Source organism: Felis catus, chromosome D3, assembly GCF_018350175.1.
Source record: "Felis catus isolate Fca126 chromosome D3, F.catus_Fca126_mat1.0, whole genome shotgun sequence".
Lineage (NCBI taxonomy): Eukaryota > Metazoa > Chordata > Mammalia > Carnivora > Felidae > Felis > Felis catus.
In genome coordinates, this window is record NC_058379.1 from 46,929,176 (window position 1) to 46,954,868 (window position 25,693).

Genomic DNA, 25,693 nt, shown 5'->3' on the forward strand with positions numbered 1-25,693 from the left:
TCAAATCTCCTGAAGTCAGCAAATGCCTGGCACCATTAGTTTCTGGTGACTGCCAGCTAATCTTGCCATGCTGCATATTACTTATGGTGACATTACAATATTCAAGGATTTCTTTCCTTCCTCTATTGTTTGCTAATCGCGACTCCATTTCCTTGACTGTTTCTTTGACAAAGCTTCTACTGAAGACTTGTATTTTAATATCCGGCATGTTAATCTTCCTTTGTACCTTTATCACTTTTCTTGGCCATATTTGGTCAAACTGTTGGCAGAACACAAATAAATGGCACAAGCAGAACCTATAACCTTAGCATTTGTTGGCTTGTAGCCTGCCACATTGGCTTTCATTGACGGGGAGTGTAAGATAAGCACAGAGAAATAAGGGAGAGACTTATTATTAATAGTATGCCAAGATGGCTTGTGTTTTGTTTCCTAAATATTTTAAGGACATATTTTCTTAAGAAAAAAATTTCAGAATGAGATATTACTGTAAGTCAATACTACATGGACAGACTTCACCTGAGTTACAGTGTACCCTAAAGCACCTTGTGCTGGTCTGGGTCCTGGAGAGGCAGACCCCAAAATGAGATTAAATGTTGGGGCACCTGGGTGGCTCGGTTGGGTAAGCGTCTGACTTCGGCTCAGGTCATGATCTCACGGTCCGTGAGTTCGAGCCCCGCGTCGGGCTCTGTGCTGACAGCTCAGAGCCTGGAGCCTGTTTCGGATTCTGTATCTCCCTCTCTCTCTGCCCCTCCCCTGTTCATGCTCTGTCTCTCTCTGTCTCAAAAATAAATAAACGTTAAAAAAAATTTTTTTTTTTAAAAATGAGATTAAATGTGCAAGAAATTTATTGGGAGAAATACCTGTGCGAGAAAATAGGAAGGGAACCTGAAGAGGCTCAGAGAGCCAACAAACTGATACAAATCTGACCCTGAGTGAGTGGGGAAATGGAAGGAGGGACAGAGGAAAGTTGTAAGGCACTAATTTTAAGAAAAGTTCAGCAAGGCCTTCAGGGGAACCCTGGAGCCCAAGTACCCCATCAGAGGGGTCTTGTCTCCTAAGAACGGGCCAGTTTGCGTAACTCTGCTTTGTTGAGAACAGCCCATGGGAAGCATAGCCTCCTAGCAAATGGAGTAATGGGTCCCAGAGCACAGGAGCTGGGGTCTTCTTTAATATCTAAGAGGCACTTCCCCATGGTTGTCACACAAGATTCTCAAAATATGACGTACATACAAATCACCCAAGAATCTTATTAAAATGCAGATTCAATAGGTCTGGGTGGGACCTAAATTTCTGTATTTCTAACAGGTTCTCAGATAATATGATGCTGTTGGTCCACACACCTCATGTTGAGTAGCATGGTCCTAGAGAATGTTTGGAAGAGCCCTATTTAAACTATGTTTATGGAGAACGCTTCACAGGATTAACTCCTCACCTGATGTAACAGTCATCTCTGTCATAGTCAGATGTATACCCTTCCAGGTTAGGGTTGTTGTTTTTTCCCCCATTCACATAACTCATTCTTGCCTCTAATACCACAGCTGTCAATCTCATCTTGTCACACTGCTTGCAAAACCTGCTAATGGTCATCTCTATATCATCTCTATGTCTATACACATTCATTTTTGCTATGAAGGGAGGGCTTTGACCCTTTGTGATCTCCATAACATCCCTTCTCTCCACCAATTATTTGATTCAGAAAGTTTATGTTTCTTAATCTTTTTTTTTTTTTTTCCTAAGTAGGCTCCATGCCCAACATGGAGCTTGAACTCAGGACACTGAGATTGAGAGTTGCATGCTGTACCAACTGAACCAGCCAGGCACCCGTTTCTTAATCTTAAGCAAAAAATTGCAAGCATCTCCTATCTACCATTTTGCACTCTCAAGTCTATCTGACATAGAAGCTCTGGTGCAGCCAGTCACCCCATCTTTCTTGCTGAGAAGTCCATGGGATCTGGCCACCTGTGTCTCCACTAGGTCACCTGAAGCCTTCAGCAGTTATCACACTAACAGCAAGCAGCCAGACACATATTGTTAAACACATCTGCTCTCTTCCTTCACTCTGGTCCCTGGCCTCTTTGTATATCTTAATTCTATACAGTGTTTACTGTGTTAGAGAGCAGTTTTCATACTTTTTTTTTTTAAGCCATGTAATTCTTTCATCAAAGGAAGCTTAAATAAGTTAGTTTGGTCTCACTAGAAAAGTGGGACATAGAGAGGTCACCATGAACATTCCTTGTGTATTAAGGTCCTGAAGCATCATCACAAAAGCTATGGGCAGCAAGTGAAGGATTTCAAGGAAGAAAAAAGACATGATCAGACTCTAACATTGTGAATGATTACTCTGGAAGATGTGAGGAGGATAACTTGAAGAGCGTCCAGATGGAATCCAAAAGAAAAGGGAGGAGGATATGAGGAACATAAGGGATACAGGAATCCAAATCATCAAACTTGCTGTTTGGGTGTGAAAGCAGTGAAAGACAGGGGTGCAGCATGTCTCCCAGGGCTCATGCTTGGGCAATTAATTATCGGCCCAGAGGTGCAGCGGTTGCCAATTCCTGAACTGGGGAAGACAGGAGGATGACAAGAGGTTTGGGGAGAAAGATAACTGAGTTTGGTTTTGAACATACTGAGTTTGAAGAAGACATCCAGTAACCAACATTTTGGGTAAACTGATATGGGAATCAGAAGACTCTGGCTTAGAGACCCCTCTTGGATCCAAATCTATGTTACTGTCTGCAAACCATTCTCAGCCTCTGCTTAGGCAACTGCTCAAAGTTCATGTTAGGTAAAATCTTTTCAACTAAGTTGTCAATAAAGTTTTGCTTTTTTTCCCAAGGTGTTTTACAAAACAGGTTGGTTGTCTGCTACACTTGTTACTTCAGTAACTATTTCTTTCCTTCTCTTCCAAAGTGCTCTTTGCAGGTCTAAGTTTGGGGTTCTCTGTATCTGACACATAAGCATTCAGTGCATTAGAGAGGGTTTTGTTTTGTTCCTTTTAGCAAAGAATCATTTCTGTTCAGAATCTGAGCTCAAAAGAAAAAGTAAAGGCTCTAGCTAAGAAGAAATAGGAATTACAGCTGACCTTAAACAACATGGGGGTTAGGGATGCCAAACCCCTGTGCAGTAAAAAATCCACACGTAACTTGACTTCCCAAAAACTTAACTCCTAATAGCCTACTGTTGACAGGAAGTCTTACCGATAATATAAACAGTCAATAACATATTTCGTAAATGCATTACATACTGTAGTCTTACAGTGAAATAAGCTACAGAAAGTATTAAGAAAATCATGAAAAAAACATTTACAGTATTGTATTGTATTTGTCCAAAAAAGTCCACATGTAAGTGGACCCCTGCAGTTCAAACCCATGTTGTGCAAGTGTCAACTGTAATAGAAAATCATGGGTGTAATCTGTAGAAGGTAAAATAGACTGGGCTTCTGTGATATATGGTAAGAAAAGAGGTATTATGTAAAATAAACTGCATATAGTGTGCTTTGTTTAGACTGTTAAGTTGTGCTGTGCATTGTTTTGTTATATTTTAACACGGTAGTTTTCAAATTTGGGCTTAAAGTCTTTGAGGGGCCTCTGTGAGGGGGGGGGAGGGAAGGTTGTTGGTAATTTGGACTTCAGGCCCATCACCACTATACCACTATTTCAGCCAGAACGATCTAATCTGTTTTACATAAGCTTTCATTGAAGGAAGGATTCTGTTTTGTTTTGTTTTGAATTTATTTATTTTGAGAGAGAGAGAACACGAGGAGGAGAGCAGTAGAGAGAGAATCCCAAGCAGGCTCTGTGTTATCAGCATGGAGCCTGATGTGGGGCTCAAACTCACAAACTGTGAGATCATGACCTAAGTCAAAATCAACAGCCAGATGCTTGACTTACCAACTGAGCCACCCAGGCCCCCCCCCACCATGGCTTTTTTTTTTTTTAACTGTGAAAATCACTATTTTATGCAATAGAAGCTGTAAGAAATGTGAAGAGATCAATGAAGGAAGAGTTCAGAGTGAAGGAAGAAAGCTGTTTAACAATAGATGGACATCTAGGTAGTATTAGGATGCTAACTGCAGAAAGTTTCAAGCAACCTGGAGATGCATGGTGGCCAAACTCCATAGCACTTCAGGCAAATTCCTTGCCTAGTAGAGAAATGCCATGATAAACTGGCAGTACCATGGACTTTGGGGCCCAACTTGGTTGGAAGGAGGAGCTAGAAACTGTTTTAGTTCAAGATGAAGAAAAACACACTGTCCAAACCAAATAGAGGGAGGAAATGTGATCGACATTACTGAGGGCTAAAGCCCTCCAAGCACTCTCTTGGAACCAAAATGAATGCACAGCTGCAAACTTATGGAGACAATCAGAAAGCCACATGCAAGCCATGTGACAAGAAGAGGTTAACAGCTATGATGTCAGAGGCAATGAACTGCATGAAATTTCTTACACGGGCCACAATTTTTCTGCCAGTATTTTTCTCACCATCTGAAACAACTACCCTCCCCTTCTTCAATTAGCTAACCTCCACCTGTTCTTCTATAAGTCAGTGCGAGCATTCTCTGGAACAAGAAGCCCAGTAAAATTTGGATAGGCGGGGATATCTGGGTGACTCAGTTGGTTAAGTCTCCCACTTCGACTCAGGTCATGGTCTCGCAATTTGTGGGTTCCAGCCCTGGGTTGGGCTCTGTGCTGACAGCTCAGAGTCTGAAGCCTGCCTGGGATTCTGTGTCTCCCACTCTCTCTCTGACTCCCGACAACCGCCGCCCCCCCCCCCCCCCCGCCTCCCCCTCCCCCCCGCCCTTGAGCTCTGTCTCTGTCTTAAAAAACACATTGGTTGGACGGCCTTTTTTGGTGCTACTAACACAACAGGACACAATTCTAGTCCATTTTAATTTTAATTACTTTTGTTGCTCCCCATCTTAGCTCCTTAAAGGCAATGCATTATGTCTGAAAACGCATCTGTAAAGCTTAGCACAAGAGCCTAATAAATATCTGAATTAATAAATCCACAAGGCTCAGTAAGATCCTCTCAAAGTAATTTAAGCAGACTTCTTTACAAGTACTTAAGTGGTGCACTCTTAGATAAGTTTTATGGGGTAATTAAAACACGCCCATAATTAAAACAAAAGAGAGAAAGGATGTCATATTTTGAGGTTTTGTCTGTGCGTGTGAAGAAAGTGAAGAGGGGACAAAATCCCAGTTGAATAAGGTATTATGTGCCTTGATTACGATAGCCATATAATTCACAACCAATGTACTGCAAAGTAGGTGTTGGAGGGGTGGGGTGGAGTGGAGACTAACTGAAGCAAATTGATGCAAATGTTTTGGGTAATGAAACAATGACCATTACACTGGCTGGCATAACTAATGTCTTGTACAAAAGGAGCTTTTAGGCAAAATGTCCAAGAACGCCGAAACAACCAACCAACCAAACCCCAAAAAGCTATCACAATACAACAGTTGGGTGGGTAAGTTTTCCTGCACGCTTTCGAAATGCCGCCTGCTCTCTCCTCGCTTGTTTTTGGAAAATCAAACACATCCTTGCCCAGATTAAACAAAATACCTTAAAACACGTTTTTAAAAATCCAGAAAACAAAACAAAACAAAACAACCCCTGCCTGGAAATGCAAAGACGAGTCTGGGCTGTAGACTGCGGTCGAATTCCTCCCTGGGCCGTGGCGGTAAGCCCGACGCCCCAACGTTTCCCGGGGACTCCGGGGTACACCGCGGCCGCAGTGGGCGACCTGAAGCCCCCAGCCCCGGCGTTTCCAGGACACGGAGCCCAGGAGCCCTCCAGCCGTCTCTCTAGTGGGACGGCTTCCCCGGGCGCCGCTAAGGGGCAGAAAGAAGGCGGGCACAGAGCCAGGGAGAGGAACCTCGAGTGCGGAGAGCCCCTCACATCACCTGGCCCACAACCCGGAAGCAGATTCGGGCTGCGCGGCGCGCCCCGGGTTGCGGTTCCGGGTCGGTCTCGCTGCAGCCGGTCCTCCGCTCGCCGCCGCAGCGCCCCGCCCCCGCACTCCGGACCTGGGCCGGCGGCGGCCGCCCGGCTGCTCCCGGGGCCACATGGCTGAGGGGGACGCAGGGAGCGACCAGAGGCAGGTGAGGGCCCGCCGGGGCGCCGACCTCCAGGCTCGGCTCGGCCTCGCCTCGCCGTCCCGGGCCTCCTCCGCCGAGAGGCCCTCTGCCCGGGGCCGCCCCCATTCCCGCCGGCACCGTCCGGGCCTCCAGGCGCGCCGTTTGCTGCACCGCGTTCCATTCTCTTGGCGCCCGTTCTCCGCCGATCGCCCTCCGGCCAGCCGCTCCCGGGCGTCGGCGGGCTCGGCCTGCCTCCGACGGTGTCGTCGTCAACCATCAGCACGCGACGGAGCAGCTCCGGGCCGGCGACAGAAATCCGGGTTCTGCTTTCTGCCCTGTCGCCGCCGGGTCACCTTGGACAAGCCACTTATCTCCAGTTTCTGCCTTTGCAAAATGGGCAATAATAACACAAACCCTGGAGTTCCTTGAGGGCCCGCTGGATCTTACTCCTCTTGATAGTGAGCTTTCCCTAGTGCGTGGCTCACGTGGGTACTCTTAAAAGCTTTTCCGTCTGGGCTGTGAGGCCAAAATGAGATGCATACAAGGTTGCATACTTTGCTTCCCCTTTTCACCTTTAGATCCTGTTATTTTTCTTTTTTAACCCCAACCAAAGAATAATTTCCGAAATGTTTTTAGGATACGATTACCAAAAAAACAATGAAACAACCACCCATACCTGTGCCTAAATCCAAAAGAAACAATGGAGATATTAAGTAGGACTATATGGCTAGTATATAGCAAGGATACTGGGGAGTGGGAGTGAGGATTACGTGGTACCTAAGAAAAGGTGAAGCAGAGGATGTGTGTTCATCTTCCCACTTGTAAATCATGCTGTAGGGTATTGTATATATCTTGGCTCACTAGTGGCCAAAAACCCAGTGATGTTGCAGCAAGGCTGGTCCTAGTCCTTGTCTGGCAACCACTTACAGAGTAGAACATGATGACCTGCTGCTAAGACCTTTTGGCAGTGTTCCTTCAGGGATCCTTTATAAAGACTAGTAATGTTAAATAAAAATACTTTATAAGAGGAAGGAAAATTCAGACTTTTAGGGCATGTACATTCGTTGACTTTTTTTCCTCCCATCAACTTCTTACAGAATGAGGAAATTGAAGCAATGGCAGCTATCTATGGCGAGGAATGGTGTGTCATTGATGACTGTGCCAAAATATTTTGTATTAGAATTAGCGACGATATAGATGACCCCAAGTGGACACTTTGCTTGCAGGTATTTTTCCCTCCTTCTCTATAGCCATTTTCCAGTTACAACAGTGACTGTATGATTGACTAATACTGTATTCCTCTAAATGACTGTTGTGTGACTTCTGAATTGTCTGTTTTCTTGTTAGCTTTTGTTAACAATTGAGTATCTAAGCACCAGGGTAATGAAATCTCTGATCACTCAAGACAGGCTTTAACTGATAGTCTCAATCTTTCCTATCCCAGTTATTTTAATTAGATATTCTTAATATACCTTTGACAGATTTGAGTTTCACTTCCTTTTCGTTGTTCTGTCCATTTAATAGGAGAGGGTTTAAACCTGGAAGGATGGCTAACCTTTAAGAGGAAGAATAGGTTAGTAATTTAAAAGGCTTTATAAAACAGATACTTGTTTCTTTATTAACTGAGAATCAGTGTGGTTAAGATAAAAAAATGACAAGATCAGTATAGCTTTCTGTATTAATGCTTATTCTTTGGTGACTGCCTGTATTTTCAACATAAAGGTTTTTGTCAGTGTTTGTTTTTATAACAATACTGATCTGGGAACAAAGGTGTATGGGTCTCTGTCAAGGGTTAGTTATTTAATGTGTTTACCAGTATTTAATAGGATTTTTTTTAAATATTTCTTCAGAAAAATACCTGGAACATGCTATAGTGCCACCCTTTTCACTTGAGGTTAGGGTTTAATGCCCCTATTTCAGTTTTCCTTTCATCTTTGTCTTCCCCACTCTTACTTCCTAACTTTCATTGCTTGTATACCTTCTCTGTAAATAATGTGCTCCTTAAAAATTGGCATTATCATTAACAACATACTTTAAGTATAAATATGAGGAGGCATTTCTCTCCTGAGATTGAACAAAATAACTGTTTTGATTTTAGTTTGGCAAGTAGGAAATTTGTCCAGTGACTAGCTTTATAAATATTGCTAATTTTGAGTCATGATGAAGTATAAACAGATTTATTTTTAAACTGCTTTACAGGTGATGCTACCAAATGAATACCCAGGTACAGCTCCACCTATTTATCAACTGAAGTAAGCTATATTTCTATGTTTATATTCTTACAAAAAGATTATACTTTTTAAAGATTATTTCTCTATATTGTGCTTTGTGTTTATATAAAATACCTTTCTTAGGAAAATACATATGGAAGTTAAGAACACCTTTTGGGGGCACCTGGGTGGTTCAGTTGGTTAAGCTTCTGACTCTTGATTTCGGCTCTGGTCATGATCCCACAGTTCGTGGGCTCAAGCCTCATGTTGGGCTCTGTGCTGGCAGCACAGAGCCTGCTTATGAGTCTCTCTGTCCCTCTCTCCCTCTCCCACTCCCCCTGCTCATGGTTGCATGCTCTCTCTCTCACAATAAAGAAACTTTCTTTTTGGTAATGTTTATTCATTTTTGAGAGAGAGAGAGAGAGAGACAGAGTGTGAGCAAGGGAGGGGCAGAGAGAAAGGGAGACACAGAATCTGAAGCAGGCTCCTGGCCCTGAGCTGTCAGCACAGAGCCGGATGTGGGGCTCAAACCCACAAGCCTTGAGATTCTGACCTGAGCCAAAGTCTGTTGCTTAACCAACTGAGCCATCCAGGCACCCTTGTTTTAAAAGTTTATTTATTTGGGGGTGTCTGGGTGGCTCAGTTGGTTAAGTATCCGACTTTGGCTCAGGTCATGATCTCATGGTTCGTGGGTTTGAGCGCCGTGTCAGGCTCTGTGCTAACAGCTCAGATTGTGTATTTGTGTCTTTCTCTTTCTCTGCCCCTCCCCTGCTCACACTGTCTCTCTCTCAAAAATAAAAATACATAAACATTTAAAAAAAAATAAAAAAGTACTTGAAAAGAACACCTTTTGGACTTTGTATAGAGCATTTAAATAAAAAAATTTAAATTATATAAAAAACACATTGCAGAATGTATTTAGTAAAAGAGTATTTAGTAAAAGAGAATCACAGCGTTTATAGGGATAAAATAGCTACTGAATTGTATTTAGAGAAAGAGAGAGAAATCTTTCTCTTTAGACAAACTGGTGGTTTAGTTTCTCCTAATCTGGTTCTGCTGACCTAGCCATAGTTCCTTGGCATGCCTCTGCCTAAGACTGCTTGCCCTCTGGGAATTACCCATGCTCGGTGCTTCTGGTGCTTCTCCCTGCCCCTTGTTGTGGAGGAACCATCTTCTTAGCAGCCTAAGCTTAATCTTAGTCATGACCTGTTGATTGCAAATGATCTTTGATCAGCTTTGTCCACTTGACCTCCTAAGATGTATAAACTTGTGTGAAGAGAATTCCATTAAATTGTCATTGTTAAAATTTTTACCTACCAGTGGGATAATTTTTTGTATGTGTTTTAAAACAGAAATAAAATTTGATAATAATAATGGTTCTGTTAATTTTTATTTATTGAAAATGAGAGATATAATTTTAGAATGCCTATAAACATAAATGCCCTTTTCAGGAAAAGCTGATATATATTTTTGCAGTCACGTGGCAACCACTCTATTTGTTAAAGTTGTTTTTGAGACACTATTTAGAAAAAAAAAAAAATTGGCAATTCCTAACAGTGTCGCAGATACTGTGAATCTGGAAATTTGGATTCTCGAACTTGTTCTGCCATTTACGTAAACCCGGACAGGTTCATGATATCCTATGAACTCACCTCTGTTTTTTAAACCATATTTTAATTGAATAACATTGGGATTGCCTTCATCAAGGTTTCCTGGGAGGACACAGTAAGTTAACGCCAATGAAAGCATTTTGGAGCTGTATAGATTTGTACAATATAACATTTTAATGAAAGTAGGTAATTTTTAAAAGTTATCAAATAATTTGTAATTTAATCAGTAATTTCTGTTTGAAATATAAACACAATCCTTGAATAGTCTTCTTCATTGTGTTTTATTTAATCTTAGTGCTCCTTGGCTTAAAGGACAAGAACGTACAGATTTATCAAATAGCCTTGAGGAAATATATATGTAAGTAGCAAATGATTTAAAAAAAAATTCTACTTGTGATTTTATTGTGGGCTTTTGTTGCAACTGATATGTTAAGGCATTTTCTAAAGTTTTTGTTAAGCTGCCTTTCCCTTAACATAAAGGATGCATTTGAAGAGTCTTTGAAAGACTGGTTATATAATTTTATATATACACTTGATATGATTTCTACTTAGATAAAACAAAAACAAAAAACAGTAACGATTCAGAGCTAATAGCTGTAAAAATACCAGATTGTGAAAGTAAACCCAAAGATACAGTTCTTGTTTTAATACTTTCACAGGCTATGTTGAATGAAACTGGTTACAGCAGAATCTTGTATTAGGTCATGAAACTGAGAGTCTATTGACACTGTATTCTTCACTGTTTCATTCATTCAAGAAATACTACAAGACAGGCACTGTACTAGGTCATAGGTACACATAGTAAAAACAAAAATGGTCTCTGTTTTCATGGCATTTAGAACTTACTGATAGAGATATCACTCATGACATTGTAAAATGAAGGTAAAACTGCAGCTCTGATAAGTTCTGTAAAAGAAAGATATTAATGTGCAGTACTAAATGAATTTGAAACAAGATATAACCTAGTCAAGGATGGCTTGACTTCAGAGCTGAATTACTGAAGTGAAGATAACTAGCGAATGGCACAACATGTGCAAAGGCTCTGTGTCAAGGAGCTTGTCAAGACATAAAGTTGGTGGTATGAAGGGGGAAGAGAGGGGAGGGGAGAGGAGGGAGGATGCTGGGACAGTGACCTGGTGAGGTAGGCAGGGGAGGTCATGCACAGTCTTGGAGGCCATGTGAAGGATTGTTGTCTTTGTTGTTAAGACCCGTGGAAAGCAGAGGTTTTCAAGTGGTGTGATGTCGTTGATAAGATTCTGACTTTGGAAACACCAATCTGTTTCTGTGTGGAGAGCTGATTGGAAGGGAGCAAGAATAGATACGTTAGGAGGCTAATGTAGTAGTCCAGGGAAGATGACTGATTTGGATTAATTTTAGTAAGATGTTAATTTAGTAAAATAAACAATGTTTTAGAATCAGTTTTACTGTAATCCAGAAACTGGTAAGGATTGTCTTATATGTTCTAGGTGGCCACCCTTTTTGGTACAGTGTATCCCTGGGATCTCGGCCAGGTTCCTTTTCCTCCTAAAATATTTAATTAAAATGTGGTAAGTCTTTATGGAATTGCTTCTGTTCATTCCTTCCTGGAGAAGTATGGTCTTCCTTGAGTCCCAGGTTTACACTTGACCCTGGAAGTAACCAAGAACTGGACGTATCAAAGGATGACCCCATTTAGATATTCCTCAGCATATAAGTATTATTTATTTCCTCAATTAAATGTTTTCTGATAACTTTCTCTAACCTTACTGGTCATTCCAACTTTACGCCCCCAAGAAACTTGTTTCTGTAATCTTTTATTTATGTTTATTTACCATTTTATCTTCTCCCTTAGAGTAGAATAAATATACTTCACATTTGTTCACCAGTGATGTTGTAATTATACATCTTGTGGTCATTTTTTTAGTTCTTATCTTACGTGACATCTGTAACTTATGCTGGTGTTGAAGTACCTCTTTCTTGAAAACCTTCCCATATTTGGATTCTATCATACTAATGTTCGTAAGTTAGATTTTTCTCCTACCTATCCACAATGTCATGTACTCAGAAATGGCTTCCCATCTGCCTTTTTTCTATCCAAAAGCCCCTCTTTTACTAAGAGATAGATCCCTTCCCATAGGACACAATTTGGTGTTCTCCCTAACTGGTTCAGTTGAGCTATTTGGGAATTAGGAAAGGTCAGAGATTATAAAGCAGTTTGTTCTAAAGATAGAATTGTGGTTTATACTGTCTTGCTTATTAAAAAGGGCTTGAATAATCCTAGTCCAATGGTATTGTTTTCACACAGGTGGTGTGAGTAAAAATAAACACTCTTTTAAAAAGAGCACTCTTGGGGTGCCTGGGTGGCTCAGTCGATTGAGTGGCCGACTTCGGCTCAGGTCATGATCTCGCGGTCCGTGTGTTCGAGCCCCACGTCGGGCTCTGTGCTGATGGCTCAGAGCCTGGAGCCTGTTTCAGATTCTGTGTCTCCCTCTCTCTGACCCTCCCCCGTCCATGCTCTGTCTCTCTCTGTCTCAAAAATAAATAAACGTTAAAAAAATTTTTTTTAAAAAGAGCACTCTTTAAAACACTCTTAAAAAGTTTTGTGACAGCCTTTAATATTTTTCCATAAATCCAGCAGGGGGCAGCAAATTGAAAAATATTATTAGTTTTGAAAATTAGTAAATGTATGAATATAGTTTTAATATTTATAGTTTTATTATATTCTTTTTTTTTTTTTAAATTTTTTTTTTTCAACGTTTTATTTATTTTTGGGACAGAGAGAGACAGAGCATGAACGGGGGAGGGACAGAGAGAGAGGGAGACACAGAATCGGAAACAGGCTCCAGGCTCCGAGCCATCAGCCCAGAGCCTGACGCGGGGCTCGAACTCCCGGACCGCGAGATCGTGACCTGGCTGAAGTCGGACGCTTAACCGACTGTGCCACCCAGGCGCCCCATTATATTCTAAATATTATATCACTATGAAGATTTTTACATTAACATCATTTTGTATGTAAAATGTGGTTTTTGCCTAGACAAGAGGATGAGCCATGGTTTGTTTCCTCGTAGGTAGGAAAGCAGAAGTCAGAAAACTAACAGTTTTTCCCGTAAGAATTTATTGAGTATCTCCTATATGCTGGTACTTTGTTAGGAGTTTGGAATTTAAAAATGAAGATAAATGTGTACCAGTATGATATAATGACGTAATTACTGAGAGGTTTGGACCAAGTGCTGTACTAGCATTTTTTTTAAGAGGTTTTAGCAACAGACTATCTCTGGGCATGTGGATAGAGTTGTAAAGAAGGGTTCCATTGTGAAGGAGACCTTGGAGCATGGTGTTTGCCAGGTAATCAAGTGGGGAGAGGTTTTCTGGTAGAAGGGACTGCATGAGCAAAATCATGTAGGTGTGAAGCAACCTGGCATCTTCAAAATTTAGCAAATAGTTTAAGATGCCAAGTATATAAATTAGGTAAGGATAAGAATAAAGAAGTCGTAAGTTGGGAAAGAAGTGTGGGCATTATGTTGTAGGCTCTAAGTGTTCTACACAGAGTAGTGATGTAATCAGATTTGTATTGCAGTGTGAGAGATGGGCTGTGAAGAGTTTGAGGAGGAGGGAGATGGTGGAAGCCTTTTTAGGAAGGCAACAAGAATGGATGGAGAAGAATGATCAGTTAAAGAAATACTTCAGAATATAGACTGGGGCACCTGGATGGCTCAGTCGGTTAAGCATCCAACCCTTGGTTTTGGCTCAGGTCGTTATGTCACAGTTCAAGAGTTTGAGCCCCTTGTTGGGCTCTGTACTGGCAGCATGGAGGCTACTTGGGATACTGTCTCTCTCTCCCCTTCCCCCTCTCTCCCTCCCTTCTTCTCTCCCTCCTTCCCTCTCTCTCTCTCCCCCATCTCCCTCCCTCCATCCCTCCCTCCCTCTCCCTTTCAAAATAAATAAACTCTTTAAAAAAAAAGAATATTGATTAGGATTTGGTGATTAGTTACTTGTAGATTAATTTGCTTATCATACCTTATTTTTGATGAAATATTTTGCATATGAGTATTTTAAATCTGTGAAAATAATTATTTTAATCAAGCAAAAGGTGAATGATGGATTTAAAAATACCTGGAATATAATAATAAATGTTGTTTAAGAGTAATCCCTTAAGGAAAGGGATTAACATTTTTTTTTTTTTTGTAGTACAGGTTTTTCCCCACCATCTAAAAGTGGAGCATTCCTATTAAACCTCTCAAAATGGCATAAAGAAAGAATATCCCCAACTTTCTGAATGTTCAAGTTACACTGCTTCACTTTATGAAAGACCTACATTTGGTACAGTAATGGCAGTTCTTGTAAAAGTGAAAATCCTCTTCAGGTTTCTTTTGGTTAGTGAAAATAGCTAATGTAGATCTTTTGTAAAAGTGCAGTGGCATAACACAAACTTTTGGAAAATGGGGGAATATCTGTATTTAAATTTACAATGGTTCATTTTAACAATATTTAATTTAAAATCCAAGATGATGATTTTAATTTCCCACAGCCCCTCACATTTTGATTTATCATGGAGTCTTAGATTTGAAAGTTGGGAGGAGAGGCTTATCAGATGAGATCAGGTGCGTTCAGAGTGGTATGGCCGTAGACAAGGCGAGGCTTATCAAAGCACAAATTGCCACAAAGCTAAAAGAGTGAGGAAAACATTGTTCAAGACTATTGCAGTAGGGGAGAGAGGCCAGAGCTCAGTCTGACCTCAACTTCCAGAAACAAAAGGCAGAATTTTTTGTGTTTTTAATTCCAATGAGTTAACATACAGTGTTATTAGTTTCATGTATATAAGATACCATAATTCCATACATTGCTGGTGCTCATCATGACAAGTGCCCTCCTTAATCCCCATCACCTATTTCACCCATCTTCCTACCCACCTCCCCTCTGGTAATCATCTGCTTATTCTCTATAGTTAAGAGTCTCTTTCTTGATTTCTCTCTCTCTTTTTTTTTGTCTCCTTTGCCTTTTGTTTTGTTTAAATTCCACATATGAGTGAAATCATATGGTATTTGTCTTTCTCTGACTTATTTCACTTAGCATAATACTTCAACCCTTTTTCTATGGCTGTGTAATATTCCATTATACATATTTATATATGTCACATCTTCTTTATCCATTCATCAGTGGATGGACACTTGGGTTTCTTCCATATCCTGGCTATGGTAAATAATGCTGCTATAAACATAGGGGTGCATATATTGCTTTGAATTAGTGTTTTTGTACTTTTTGGGTAAATACCTAGTAATTCGATTGCTGGATTATAGGATAGTTCTATTTTTAACTTTTTGAGGAACCTCCATACTGTTTTCCACAGTGGCTGTACCAGTTTGCATTCCCACCAGCGGTGCACAAGGGTTCTTTTTTTCTCCACATCCTCCCTAACACCTATTGTTTCTCATGTTGATTTTAGCCATTCTGACAGGTGTGAGGTAATATCTGATTGTACTTTTGATTTGCATTTCCCTGATGGTAAGAGATGAAGAGCATCTTTACCTGTGTCTATTTGCCATCTGGGTGTCTACTCTGGAGAAATATCTGTGTTTTGCCCATTTTTTAATTGGATTATTTGTTTTTTGGGTGTTGAGTTTTATAAGTTCTTTACATATTTTGGATACTAACCCTTTATTGTATGTGTCATTTGCAAATATCTTCTCCCATTCCATAGATTACCTTTTAATTTTGTTGATTTGTTTCTTTTGATGCGTAGAAGTCTTTTGTTTTTATGTAGTCCCAGTAGTTTATTTTTGCTTTTGTTTTTCTTGCCAGGAGAATTTTTAAAATTTTCATTCCAGTGTAGTTAACATGCAATGTTATATTAGTTTCAGATGTACAATACAGTGATTCAGCAGTTCCATATATTACTCAGTGCTCATCAAGATAAGTCTGTTCTTAATCCCCTTCACTTAATTTACCCCATCCCACACCCCCCCCCACCTCCCCTATGGTAACCATCTGTTTGTTCTCTAAAGTTAAGAGTCTTTTTTTTTTTATTTCTCTTCCTTTGTTTCTTTAATTCCACATGAGTAGAATCATATGGTATTTGTCTCTCTCTGCTCTGACTTATTTTGCTTAGCATTATGCTACCTAGATCCATCCATTTGTTGCAGATGGCAAGTTTTCATCCTTTTCTATGGCTGAATAATATTCCATTGTGTGTATGTATGTGTATGTATACACATACATACACACCATATTTCCTTTATCCCTTCATCTGTTGATGGACACTTGTGTTGCTTTCTTAGTTTGGCTGTTGTAAATAATTCTGCAGTAAACATAGGGGTGCATGTATCCTTTCAAATTAGTGTTTTTGTATTCTTTGAGTAAATGCACAGTAGTGTAATTCCTGGATTGTAGGGTAGTTCTACTTTTAATTTTTTGAGGAAACTGCCTACTGTTTTTCACAGTGGGTACACTAGTTTGCATTCCTATCAACAGAATTTGTAAGGGCTGGGATAAGGATTTGAGGGAAGGTTAATCAGTGAGCTGTGTAAGCCCAGTAAGTTATTTCCTGAGTTTGCAAATGTGTTTCTCATGATTAGGCCATCTGTGTTTGCTAATTGTTGCTCATCAGAAGTTAGGCTCCTCCCCTCCCATAAAGACGGGAGAAGGGATGCTGTCTTCCTTAATGATTACAGTTCAAAATGATGGCTGCCAGGTCCTTGAGAAAGACACTCTTAGGCTATAAAACTGACAGGATTCTCCCTAAATCCTTTGGGATACTCCCAAAGGAGTAGAGAAAGAATTTATAATGTCAAGTTTTCTAACAAAAATGCACTGAGAAAAGGGAGGTCAGGGCCTATAGTTAGGAAGTTCTGCCAGTCTCAAGTTTAGCTAAGCTGGCATTAAGGCTGTCTTGACCAGGCTTCTAGAATCAGTTTTGGAAATAATGTGGCCTCTTTGAATCTGTTTTCTCATCTGTAAAATAAGGATAATAGAATAATACTGTTGTGAGGATTAAATAACATAATCTGCGTAATGTGCTTTAGAAGCATATGATAGCCACCCTTAATTTTATTGTTATTAAAAGAATCATCTCATCCAATTTTGTCATTTTGAAAATGGGATAATAGAAACTCAGATTGAGTGATTTGTCTGAGGTCACACAACTTAGTAGTGTATTTTAGCAAGTGGCTTTGTCCATAAATCAAGAAATATAAATATTAGAAAATTAAAGATACAACAGAGCCACAAGTAACATGACTTTGTTTTGATCATTCTGGATTGGCTAACAGTCATTTAAGTATAGCTATTCACAAAATCCAGCTTTTAGTCCAAGTTTGTCTTTTATTCAATTTGAAACAAATATTGTTCTAGACATTTTCTATTTAGCTACTTTGCCATAATTTAATTTAATAAATAAAAGCTTAGCATCTCACCCTATAATAAGTAGTTTTTTAAAAATTTGTATCAGAGTCCTTAGGATTCCGTAGACTTCCTCCAGGACCAGTTGTGGGTGGCGTGCAAGGCAGATAGACACAGGAAGGAGGACTCTCAGCTTTTGTCTGTTTATTTGTTTCTGATTCTGTGAGAGATTTCGTTATAGCGATGCAAAAGTTTGAAAACCACCAAATCCTAGTGGATAGTTAAAATCTTGGACCAAGGAGAAAACACAGTTTCTTCTTACAAGAGAAAACACAAATGCAGCAATAACAACAACAACAAAAACAAACAAAACACCATTAGTGATAGAACAAGGGAAAGAGTAATTGTCATTTTCCTTAGGAAATTGTAAACACCCACTACAACTTCTGTACATTGGATTTCAGTAAGTTTTGTTAAATACAAGGGAAAAAGGAAGCATTCGGTAACTGATGTTGGGCAGAAGTGCTGTTGTACATTTTTCTGCAAGAAGCCGTGGGCCGGAGGAGAGGAGATTCGGAGTTAAGGTTTAATTTTGTCTTTATTATTTGGAAAAATTATTTATTAATCGTGAAAATTCTTCCAAGGTGTTTTCACAACACTCCAACAACAAATCTGAATGTGAATGTATGATTCATACACAGGATGATTTTCCTGCCTCGAAGGGTGGCTTAAGGATTTAGTGAAGTAACAAAGTGTTTTCTACATGTCTTCTGTATAGTAGGTGTTCATTAAACACTAGATACTGGTATTACTATTTTTGGTGATGTGAAGAATTCAATAGAATGAGATTAGGAGATGGAGAGAATTATATACAAAAACATAAATTTGTAAGGATCACAAACACTGATATAAGGGACCCAGTTTTCTCATTGACTACCATCCCCCCAGGCCAGCATGTAGACATGGTGTAGTTATGTTGAGTGAATTAAGATAGGTTCACTTGAAAAGAAACTGCTTCTGTAAAGTAAGATAACATGCTCTAAGTCTCTGTTTTATAGATGAAGAAACAGACTCAGAGTTCAAGTGGCTTACTTGCCTAGGATCATAGCTGCTTGATAGGAGAGCAAAATGCAGTGAGCAAGCTGAGTTTTGGAGTCAGTCTGCATTCACATTCTGTCTCTGGGCTTCTTCACTGCTTCTAAGACTGTTTTAGACAAGTCTGTTTTCTCTAGGTCTGTTTTCTCATTTGTACAATGGGGAAATAATACTTCATTAAATAATTGTGAGCATTTAATGTGTTGACACATATAATGAACTTTGGGCTTTGTATATACTCAATCCATTGTACCTTTCTGCGTCTATATCTCTGAATCATTTATTGAGAAGAGAGGATAGAAGTGGGAATTGTTTAAAAGAAATTCAAACCACATTCCCCAAATTTTAAAGCCTTCCCAGTTGAATTTTCCTGTCTCTTAGAATCTTAGACACCAGTTACCAGAGCACAGGGAGGAATGTTTAGTGCTAAGGAGTTATGGGTGAGATGGGGAAGATTTGAGGGTACAGAATTATTTGAAAACAATATTTTCTTCTCTCTGCTTGTTTTGAAAGTTTCCTTTGGTGGGTACTGATGAGTAGTGATGAAGAGAGATAGTGGTTTCAAGGGGGACTTTCAGAGGAAGGAGGTAAGGTGTTGTTATCAAGTAATACGGGGATTACTTTAAGTACACGTAACGGACATTTATCTAAAGTTGGTGTCATTCCCTAAAGAGTAGACACCGGGACCTTTATTTTATTGCTGTTGTCATCATTTGACATAACTCTATGGACATGAACCATGCCATGTTCTTTTTCTCAGTGACCTTTGAGTTGGATTTAATTTATCTGAACCAGTCAGACATTATTTGGAACCAAAATGAGTCAATTTGGGCAACAGAATATTTTGTCAAAAACAAAATGCAATTGTAAAGTTGTTACCTGAATTGTCTTTTAAGTCTTTTAAATTTGGTCTCTGAGGGAGTTCCTCTGATGCTTTGCATTCTTCTTTGCTGAAATAATTATACCAAACAAGTGTGCCAAATAAGTGGTTTGAAATTGTTCAAAAAGCTTAAAAAAAAAAGCAAGCTGTGACATCAGTACTGAAACTATATCTGCTAACAGGAACTGAATCCCCTTTACATCTATCTACTTCATCTAGTTCAAGTGCAGAAGTTTTCTTTACCCTCTTTGGTTGCAGCTTTTCTCTTATTTTAAGTAAGCAATGTTAATTTGGAGCCTGTTGAAATTGTTAATACTGATATGAACATCTGTATTCAATACTTAGCTAACAGATGTTAGGAAATCTCATGTTATTATAAATTCTTTTGTAAAAGGCATAGCTAGATTGCATATAATTTCTTAGATTGTAAATATGTTTATATTTTCTTGAATTTGAGAAAGAATTTTTTTTAATAACCAAGTTTTCTCTTCAATTTTGTTTAGACAGAATATTGGTGAAAGTATTCTTTACCTATGGGTAGAGAAAATAAGAGATGTTCTAATACAGAAATCTCAGATGACAGAACCAGGTAAATACCAGAAGAATATTATTAATATTATTAGTGCTCTTTTAACTTAATCATAATTACATTTCCATGTAACTATTCTAAATGAAATTTTTAATGAAAAATCTGTATTCTGTTTTATGGTTCATATGTGATAAAATACAAGTTTCTCTGGACAAGTTGATTTGCTCGTGTAGTTATGGTTATTTCTATGTGATTTTAGCCTCTTTGGTTTCATATTATACTCTTACAGAACTTGGGTTAAAGAACGTGGGTCTAAAATTTCTGCTTTCTTTGACTATTAAGGTAATATGAACCATGTAACATTCCTCGTGAATTACTGGAGTACACAAGTTAGACATTAGCTTCAAATGAGTAAAGTGTTTATAGAAAAAGAACTCTTGGGGCGCCTGGGTGGCTCAGTCGGTTGAGTGTCCGACTTCGGCTCAGGTCACGATCTTGCGGTCCGTGAGTTCAAGCCCCGCGTCGGGCTCTGGGCTGATGGCTCAGAGCCTGGAGCCTGCTTCCGATTCTGTGTCTCCATCTCTCTCTGCCCCTCCCCTGTTCATGCTCTGTCTCTCTCTGTCTCAAAAATAAATAAAATGTTAAAAAAAAATTTAAATAAAAGAAAAAGAACTCTGGAAAACACACCAACTGATATTTAGGATATAAAAATTTACTTTGAAAATTGATTTTTAAATTGAGATGTAGTTCACATACCATAATTATTTATCCTCTAAAAATGTGTAATACAGTGGTTTTGGTATATTCCAAAATTGTACACCTGTCACTACTATCTAATTTCATATCAAAGACATATATTGATTTGAAAATCAATATATATCTTTATTATTCTTTGATTGAATCATTCATGACAACGTGGGTGTTTCTAATATTTCATTGTTACCACTGATAGAATTATTTTCAATCTGGTAAAGAGATTTTTAAAAAACCAGCAATAGTTTATTTACTAACTTTTTAGAAGATTATTTATAAGGAACCAATTATTTTGGACTCACTTAGCAAAATCATTATAAATTTAAAATTGATAGTAGTGGTAACTTTTTCAGAGCATTTTACTATTTTTCTGTAGAAAGTAAACGTTTTTACTGCTTCCATTAACATCTGAGATAAATGGTATGAAGATATTCTCTCCATGTGACAATCATTTTTGAATTGTTTTCCTGACTTTTATAATTCATGTTCTGATTTTGTAGCATTTCAGGGCATTGATAGGAAAAGTAGTCTCAAAATAAAATTGATTTTTGCTGATCTGCCATGCTAGAGTGTGGGATAATTGCAAAAAATGGAATGCATGCCAGTAAAAATTTAGGACTCCAAAAAATTTGGAATCACTCAATTCTCAGGAGATTTTTTAAAGTATAGATCTTAAAAATAAGATATTTTCCCCTTTTCCATCTATATCCACATTACAGTTTAGCCACTCTTTAAATTGTAATGTTATTGATTTTTGTTTACAATTTGTAGTTATACTTTTTAGAAATTTTGTTTGGTATTTTTCTTACCAAAAATTGTTTTTGTAGACTTCATACTAAAATGGAAGGATTTGTAATTCTAAAGAACTAATAAGGTTACAAGCTCGTGATCAAGATATCTCATGAGAATTTTCCATTCTACCCACTTAACAAGTAACTTAGGTTGATTTTACTGTTAATCTTCAGTACAAATTTATCTCATAGGTTTTTTCTATTGCAGAAGTACTAAATTTTGAAGTAATTATATACACAAAAAATTTTTACAATTCTGTACTAATTTTAGACTTACAGAAAAATTGCAAAAATAGTACAATGAACTCTTTTATATTCCTCACTCTGTTTCCCCTAGTAACATCCTGCTTAACCACAGTATAATTACCAAGAATAGGAAACTAACATTGGTATAATATTAACCAAACTAAAGATCCGAATTTCATGGATTTTTTCCACTAATGTCCTTTCTGCTGTTATAGGATGCTGTCCAAGATTCTACATTGCATTGACCTGTTATTTCTCCTTACTCTCTTCTAGTCTGTAAATAATTTCTCAGTCTTTCCTTGGCTTTTATGACCTCTTATGACCTGACACTTTTGAAGAGTACTGTATTTTGTAGAATGTCCCTCTGTTTGGGTCTGTCCATTGTTTTCTCATATTGGAGCAAGATTAGGCATTTTGGCAAGAATACCACAAAAATGATACTGTCTCCTTCACAGTGCATATATCAAGGAACTCATGGTATCAGTATGCTTTATTGTTATGTTTACCTTGATTCTTTGGTTACAGTGGTATCTGTCAGGTATCTCCACTGTAAAGTTATAGTATTAATCAAGCCTCTCCAGAGAACCAATTGGGTGTGAGAGTGTGTGTGTGTGTGTGTGTGTGTGTGTGTGTGTGTGTGTGTGTATGCGTGTGTATTTATAACGACAAGGAGGGGGAAGAGAGGGATGGATGCAGAAGAAGGGAGGAAGAGGTGTGGAAGAGAAGGAGAGAGAGATCAATTTAAGGAATTGGCTCATGAGATTGTGGAGGCTGGCAAGTCCACACTCTGCAAGGTACTTTGGCAGGCTGGAGACCTAGGGAAGAATTAGTGTTGCAGCTCAAGTCTGAAGGCTGGCTGTCTGCTCGAAGAATTCCCTCTTCCTCTGGGGAGGCTAGACCCTTTTCTATTAAGACCTTAACTAGATGTAGCTCTCTCACATTGTGGAGGACAGTCTGCTTTACTCAAAGTTAACTGATTTCATTGTGAATTCCATCTAAGAAATACCTTTACAGAAACATCTAGAATAGAGTTTGATCAAACAAATATCTGGATACTGTGGACTAAACTAGCCAAGTTGACATATAAACTTAATCTCACAGTTACTGTCTTTCCCTTTGTAGTTGATAAGTACCTTGAGGGAGATATTTGGCTCTCTGCTAATATCCTGTTCCTCCTTAAACTTTAACTTTAATATCTATTAGTCTGTCTTGTCAACAGTATTTATTGCTGTGGTGTTTGCATAATAATGATTCTCATTTCCTTCTTTCCTTCTTCATGGAATTGGAATTCTTTTGTGAGGAAGAGATGTCTCTTCTCCCTGTTTGTTTTTTATTTATTTTTATCAGTATGAACTCATGTATATTATTTTACTCCATGGGTTAAAATTCTATACTATCATTATTTTGTTGCTCAAATTTTTCCAGCTTTGGCCTTCAGGTAGACTCTTGTATTCTTTTTTGTTCGCTCACCTGTCTTTTTTTTTTTTTTTTTTGAGCATTTCTTTGCTCTCCGGAATCATAAGCTCTTCCAGGCTCATCTTTTATTTATTTTCCTAGACAAAGACCAACCAGTTATTAAGTGGAATTCCTTACTGTCCTCTAAGTTCATTCATAAGGTCTCATATCCACATAGGTCCTGACATCAAGAAGAAAACTGAAGAGGAAGATGTAGAATGTGAAGATGATCTCATTTTAGCATGTCAACCGGAAAATCCTGTTAAAGCATTGGATTTTGAGATTAGTGAAAATCAAACAGGTATTATATTACCATCTAGTTTCTTTTGAGGCACCTGGGATGGCAGTTGTTACCAATTAGTTTCTTTTGAGGCGTGTGGGATGTTTCTGAAATGGTATAGAACTGTAGTAAACTCTCATACGTTAAGAAATAGTTATTAATTTGCAGAGAATTGAGGGGTTTTTTTTCCTGCCTGCTGGCCATTTTGATGTTTGCTAGGTCTGTCAGAATGATGAGGAAAAAACAGAAATTTCTCCCTCCCCCCACTGTTTTTTTTTTGTGTGTGTGTGACTTTCTAGAGTTTTGAATTAATGATAGGAAAAACTGAAACTAAGAAAAACTCTGTTAATGTTTTCAGTTCACATCCTGTTTTTATATGTCTATTTTGAAATCCTCAGCTGTCTCCTGATGTTTCAGTTAACTTTTAGTCTGTGTTGATAAATACAATAGCTGAACGTACAGCCACTGAACTCAAGCTAGTAAAATGCCTTTAAGATTTTAGTTTTTGCTTAAGTAGCAAAAACTGTTCCATAATCAGATAGTATTCAGCTTATGAATAGGTTGATGCGATAAATCAATCAGCTGTATGTTGCCATTGGAAAATATCTTCTATTTTAGTATCTTAAAATTTTGAACGGTAGCATCAGTTTTCTCAAGGCTTTTACAAAAACATGATAGGCCAGAGGGAACTATGCATTATACAGTAGCTTTCAAACAATACTATGAAGCTTTAAAGTTCTTGTGTGGTGTTTCAGGACCAGGAAGGGAAATAAATAGGAAGAGAAAGAGTGGGAGAAAAGACCCAGGATTCCCACCCCTACCTCAGTCTCACATTTTATTCATTTATATATTTGTGGATTTGGCATAAGATTTCTTTCAGGAAACAGGATACACTATTAAAAGCAAGAGTAAAAATCATAGTCAACAATAAATAGTGTCCAGTTCATGTTGACCTTAGTGCTACCCTGGTACAGTGGTCACAGTTTGTTCAAGAAGAGGACACACTCAGGAGGAAGGCAAAACATCCTGCATAAACCTGGTTTCTTGACCTAGCCCCGCCACACACCAGTGCAGTAAGTTTTGACAAGTTGTTTAAAGCTGTATAGAAATATTTTTACATGTGTTAGTTGAAGTAGTCCATCAATTGTAAGGCAAGCTGACCTGGGTAAGATTCAACAGATCAGTGAATAGAAATAGGAAACAATTTTAATTATTTTTCCTGAATAGCTTTAGATCCTAAATGAGGCAGATGTAGTAGCCAGGATAGTTGGTAAGTTTCTCAACAGAGTTAAGGTCAAATTAGTGGTTCTTAAACTTGTTTAAGAGGCAGAATAACTGGAAATAATGATACTCTGTGGAATACCAATTTGGTGTATCATTGATATATTCAATCCTATGAAGAAGGAACAGTTTTATTAGCAGAAAACATTTCATCACAGCTACACAAAATAAAGTCATAGGTTTCCCAACCCAGAAGTCCATCAACAGAATTGATAAATAAATTGTGGTATATTAGCAGCTGATAATCTTTTTGGTCTTAGGATCCTTTTATACTCTTAAAACTTAGTTATTATACCGATTTATACTACTATAACATCCCAGGATTTGAGGCCCCACCTACTGGGTGACCTTGACAGGTGAAAATCATTTATAAGTCAAGTAGTTTAATCTTACTTACATTTGAACACTTTTTACTTAAAATTATAATTTTAATAGATAGCTATTAAGGGTAATTTGGGTTGATTTGCTATATGATTTACATCTCTTTCCCAACTCCCTTCCCCACCCTCTGCTCACACCATTGTCAATTTTTCATTATTCAAATGTAAGAATTTTAAAAATAAAATAATGTAATTCTTTAAATTTATAGAAATAGAAGAATTACCTCCGATTGATCATGGCATTCCTATTACAGACCGAAGAAGTACTTTTCAGGCGCACTTGGCTCCGGTAGTTTGTCCTAAACAGGTAAAGTTTCTATGTCCAGTTCACTTTGATGTTGTTTTACCAAAGTAATTCAAGTAAATGGTTTTCCTCTTATGTTTGCTCTTATGTTTAATTTTCACATAAGATGAAAATTATTTGTTCATTTTCCTACCCCGGAATTACTGTGAATCATGGAAGATTTGTTTCGGTTTTAACAAATTAGAGCTTAACCCTCTAATGGATTTCCGAACAAGAAAAGCGCATTGTGTGGAAAATTATGATGCTTAATAGCTTGTTAAAAAAATTATTTGTCCTATTGTGTGGGAGTTCTGCAAAATCAAGTCGGCTCCATTGATGCCCAGGGAAGAGGACAATGGACAGAATGGCTGAGCAGAGTCTTTCTGACCTGAATTCCTTTTCCTTTCTGCCTCTTGATCTTAGGTGACCTGATTCCCACTCAAGGATACCAAATGAGAGAATTTTCAATCACAAACTGTAACTACCTAGAAAGTTAAATTAACAACAGA

The 25,693-nt window shown here is 38.4% G+C and overlaps 2 protein-coding genes across 7 annotated transcripts in view; one reads left to right on the plus strand and one right to left on the minus strand.

The window, feature by feature from the left end:
- The window catches only part of OSBPL1A (oxysterol binding protein like 1A), a 270,348-nt gene extending 264,564 nt beyond the window's left edge, over positions 1-5,784 (minus strand). The window contains exon 1 of the mRNA XM_045041822.1: positions 5,618-5,784. The gene's annotated coding sequence lies outside the window, so the exon portion shown is untranslated. The remainder of the gene's footprint in view (positions 1-5,617) is intronic.
- Positions 5,785-5,943: 159 nt separating this feature from the next.
- The window catches only part of IMPACT (impact RWD domain protein), a 29,805-nt gene continuing 10,055 nt past the window's right edge, over positions 5,944-25,693 (plus strand). Inside the window, exons 1-7 of one of the 6 annotated variants that reach the window (XM_045041839.1) lie at positions 5,944-6,101; positions 7,175-7,303; positions 8,277-8,329; positions 10,193-10,255; positions 19,690-19,775; positions 23,139-23,261; positions 25,156-25,208. In XM_045041839.1, coding sequence (XP_044897774.1) covers positions 6,066-6,101; positions 7,175-7,303; positions 8,277-8,329; positions 10,193-10,255; positions 19,690-19,775; positions 23,139-23,261; positions 25,156-25,208 — 543 coding nt within the window. In that variant the 5' untranslated portion in view covers positions 5,944-6,065. Of the gene's footprint in view, positions 6,102-6,125; positions 6,623-7,174; positions 7,304-8,276; positions 8,330-10,192; positions 10,256-19,689; positions 19,776-23,138; positions 23,262-25,110; positions 25,209-25,693 lie in introns of those variants that run through there. The other 5 variants (XM_045041838.1, XM_023241832.2, XM_045041840.1 and 2 more) reach the window with 5 other exon arrangements.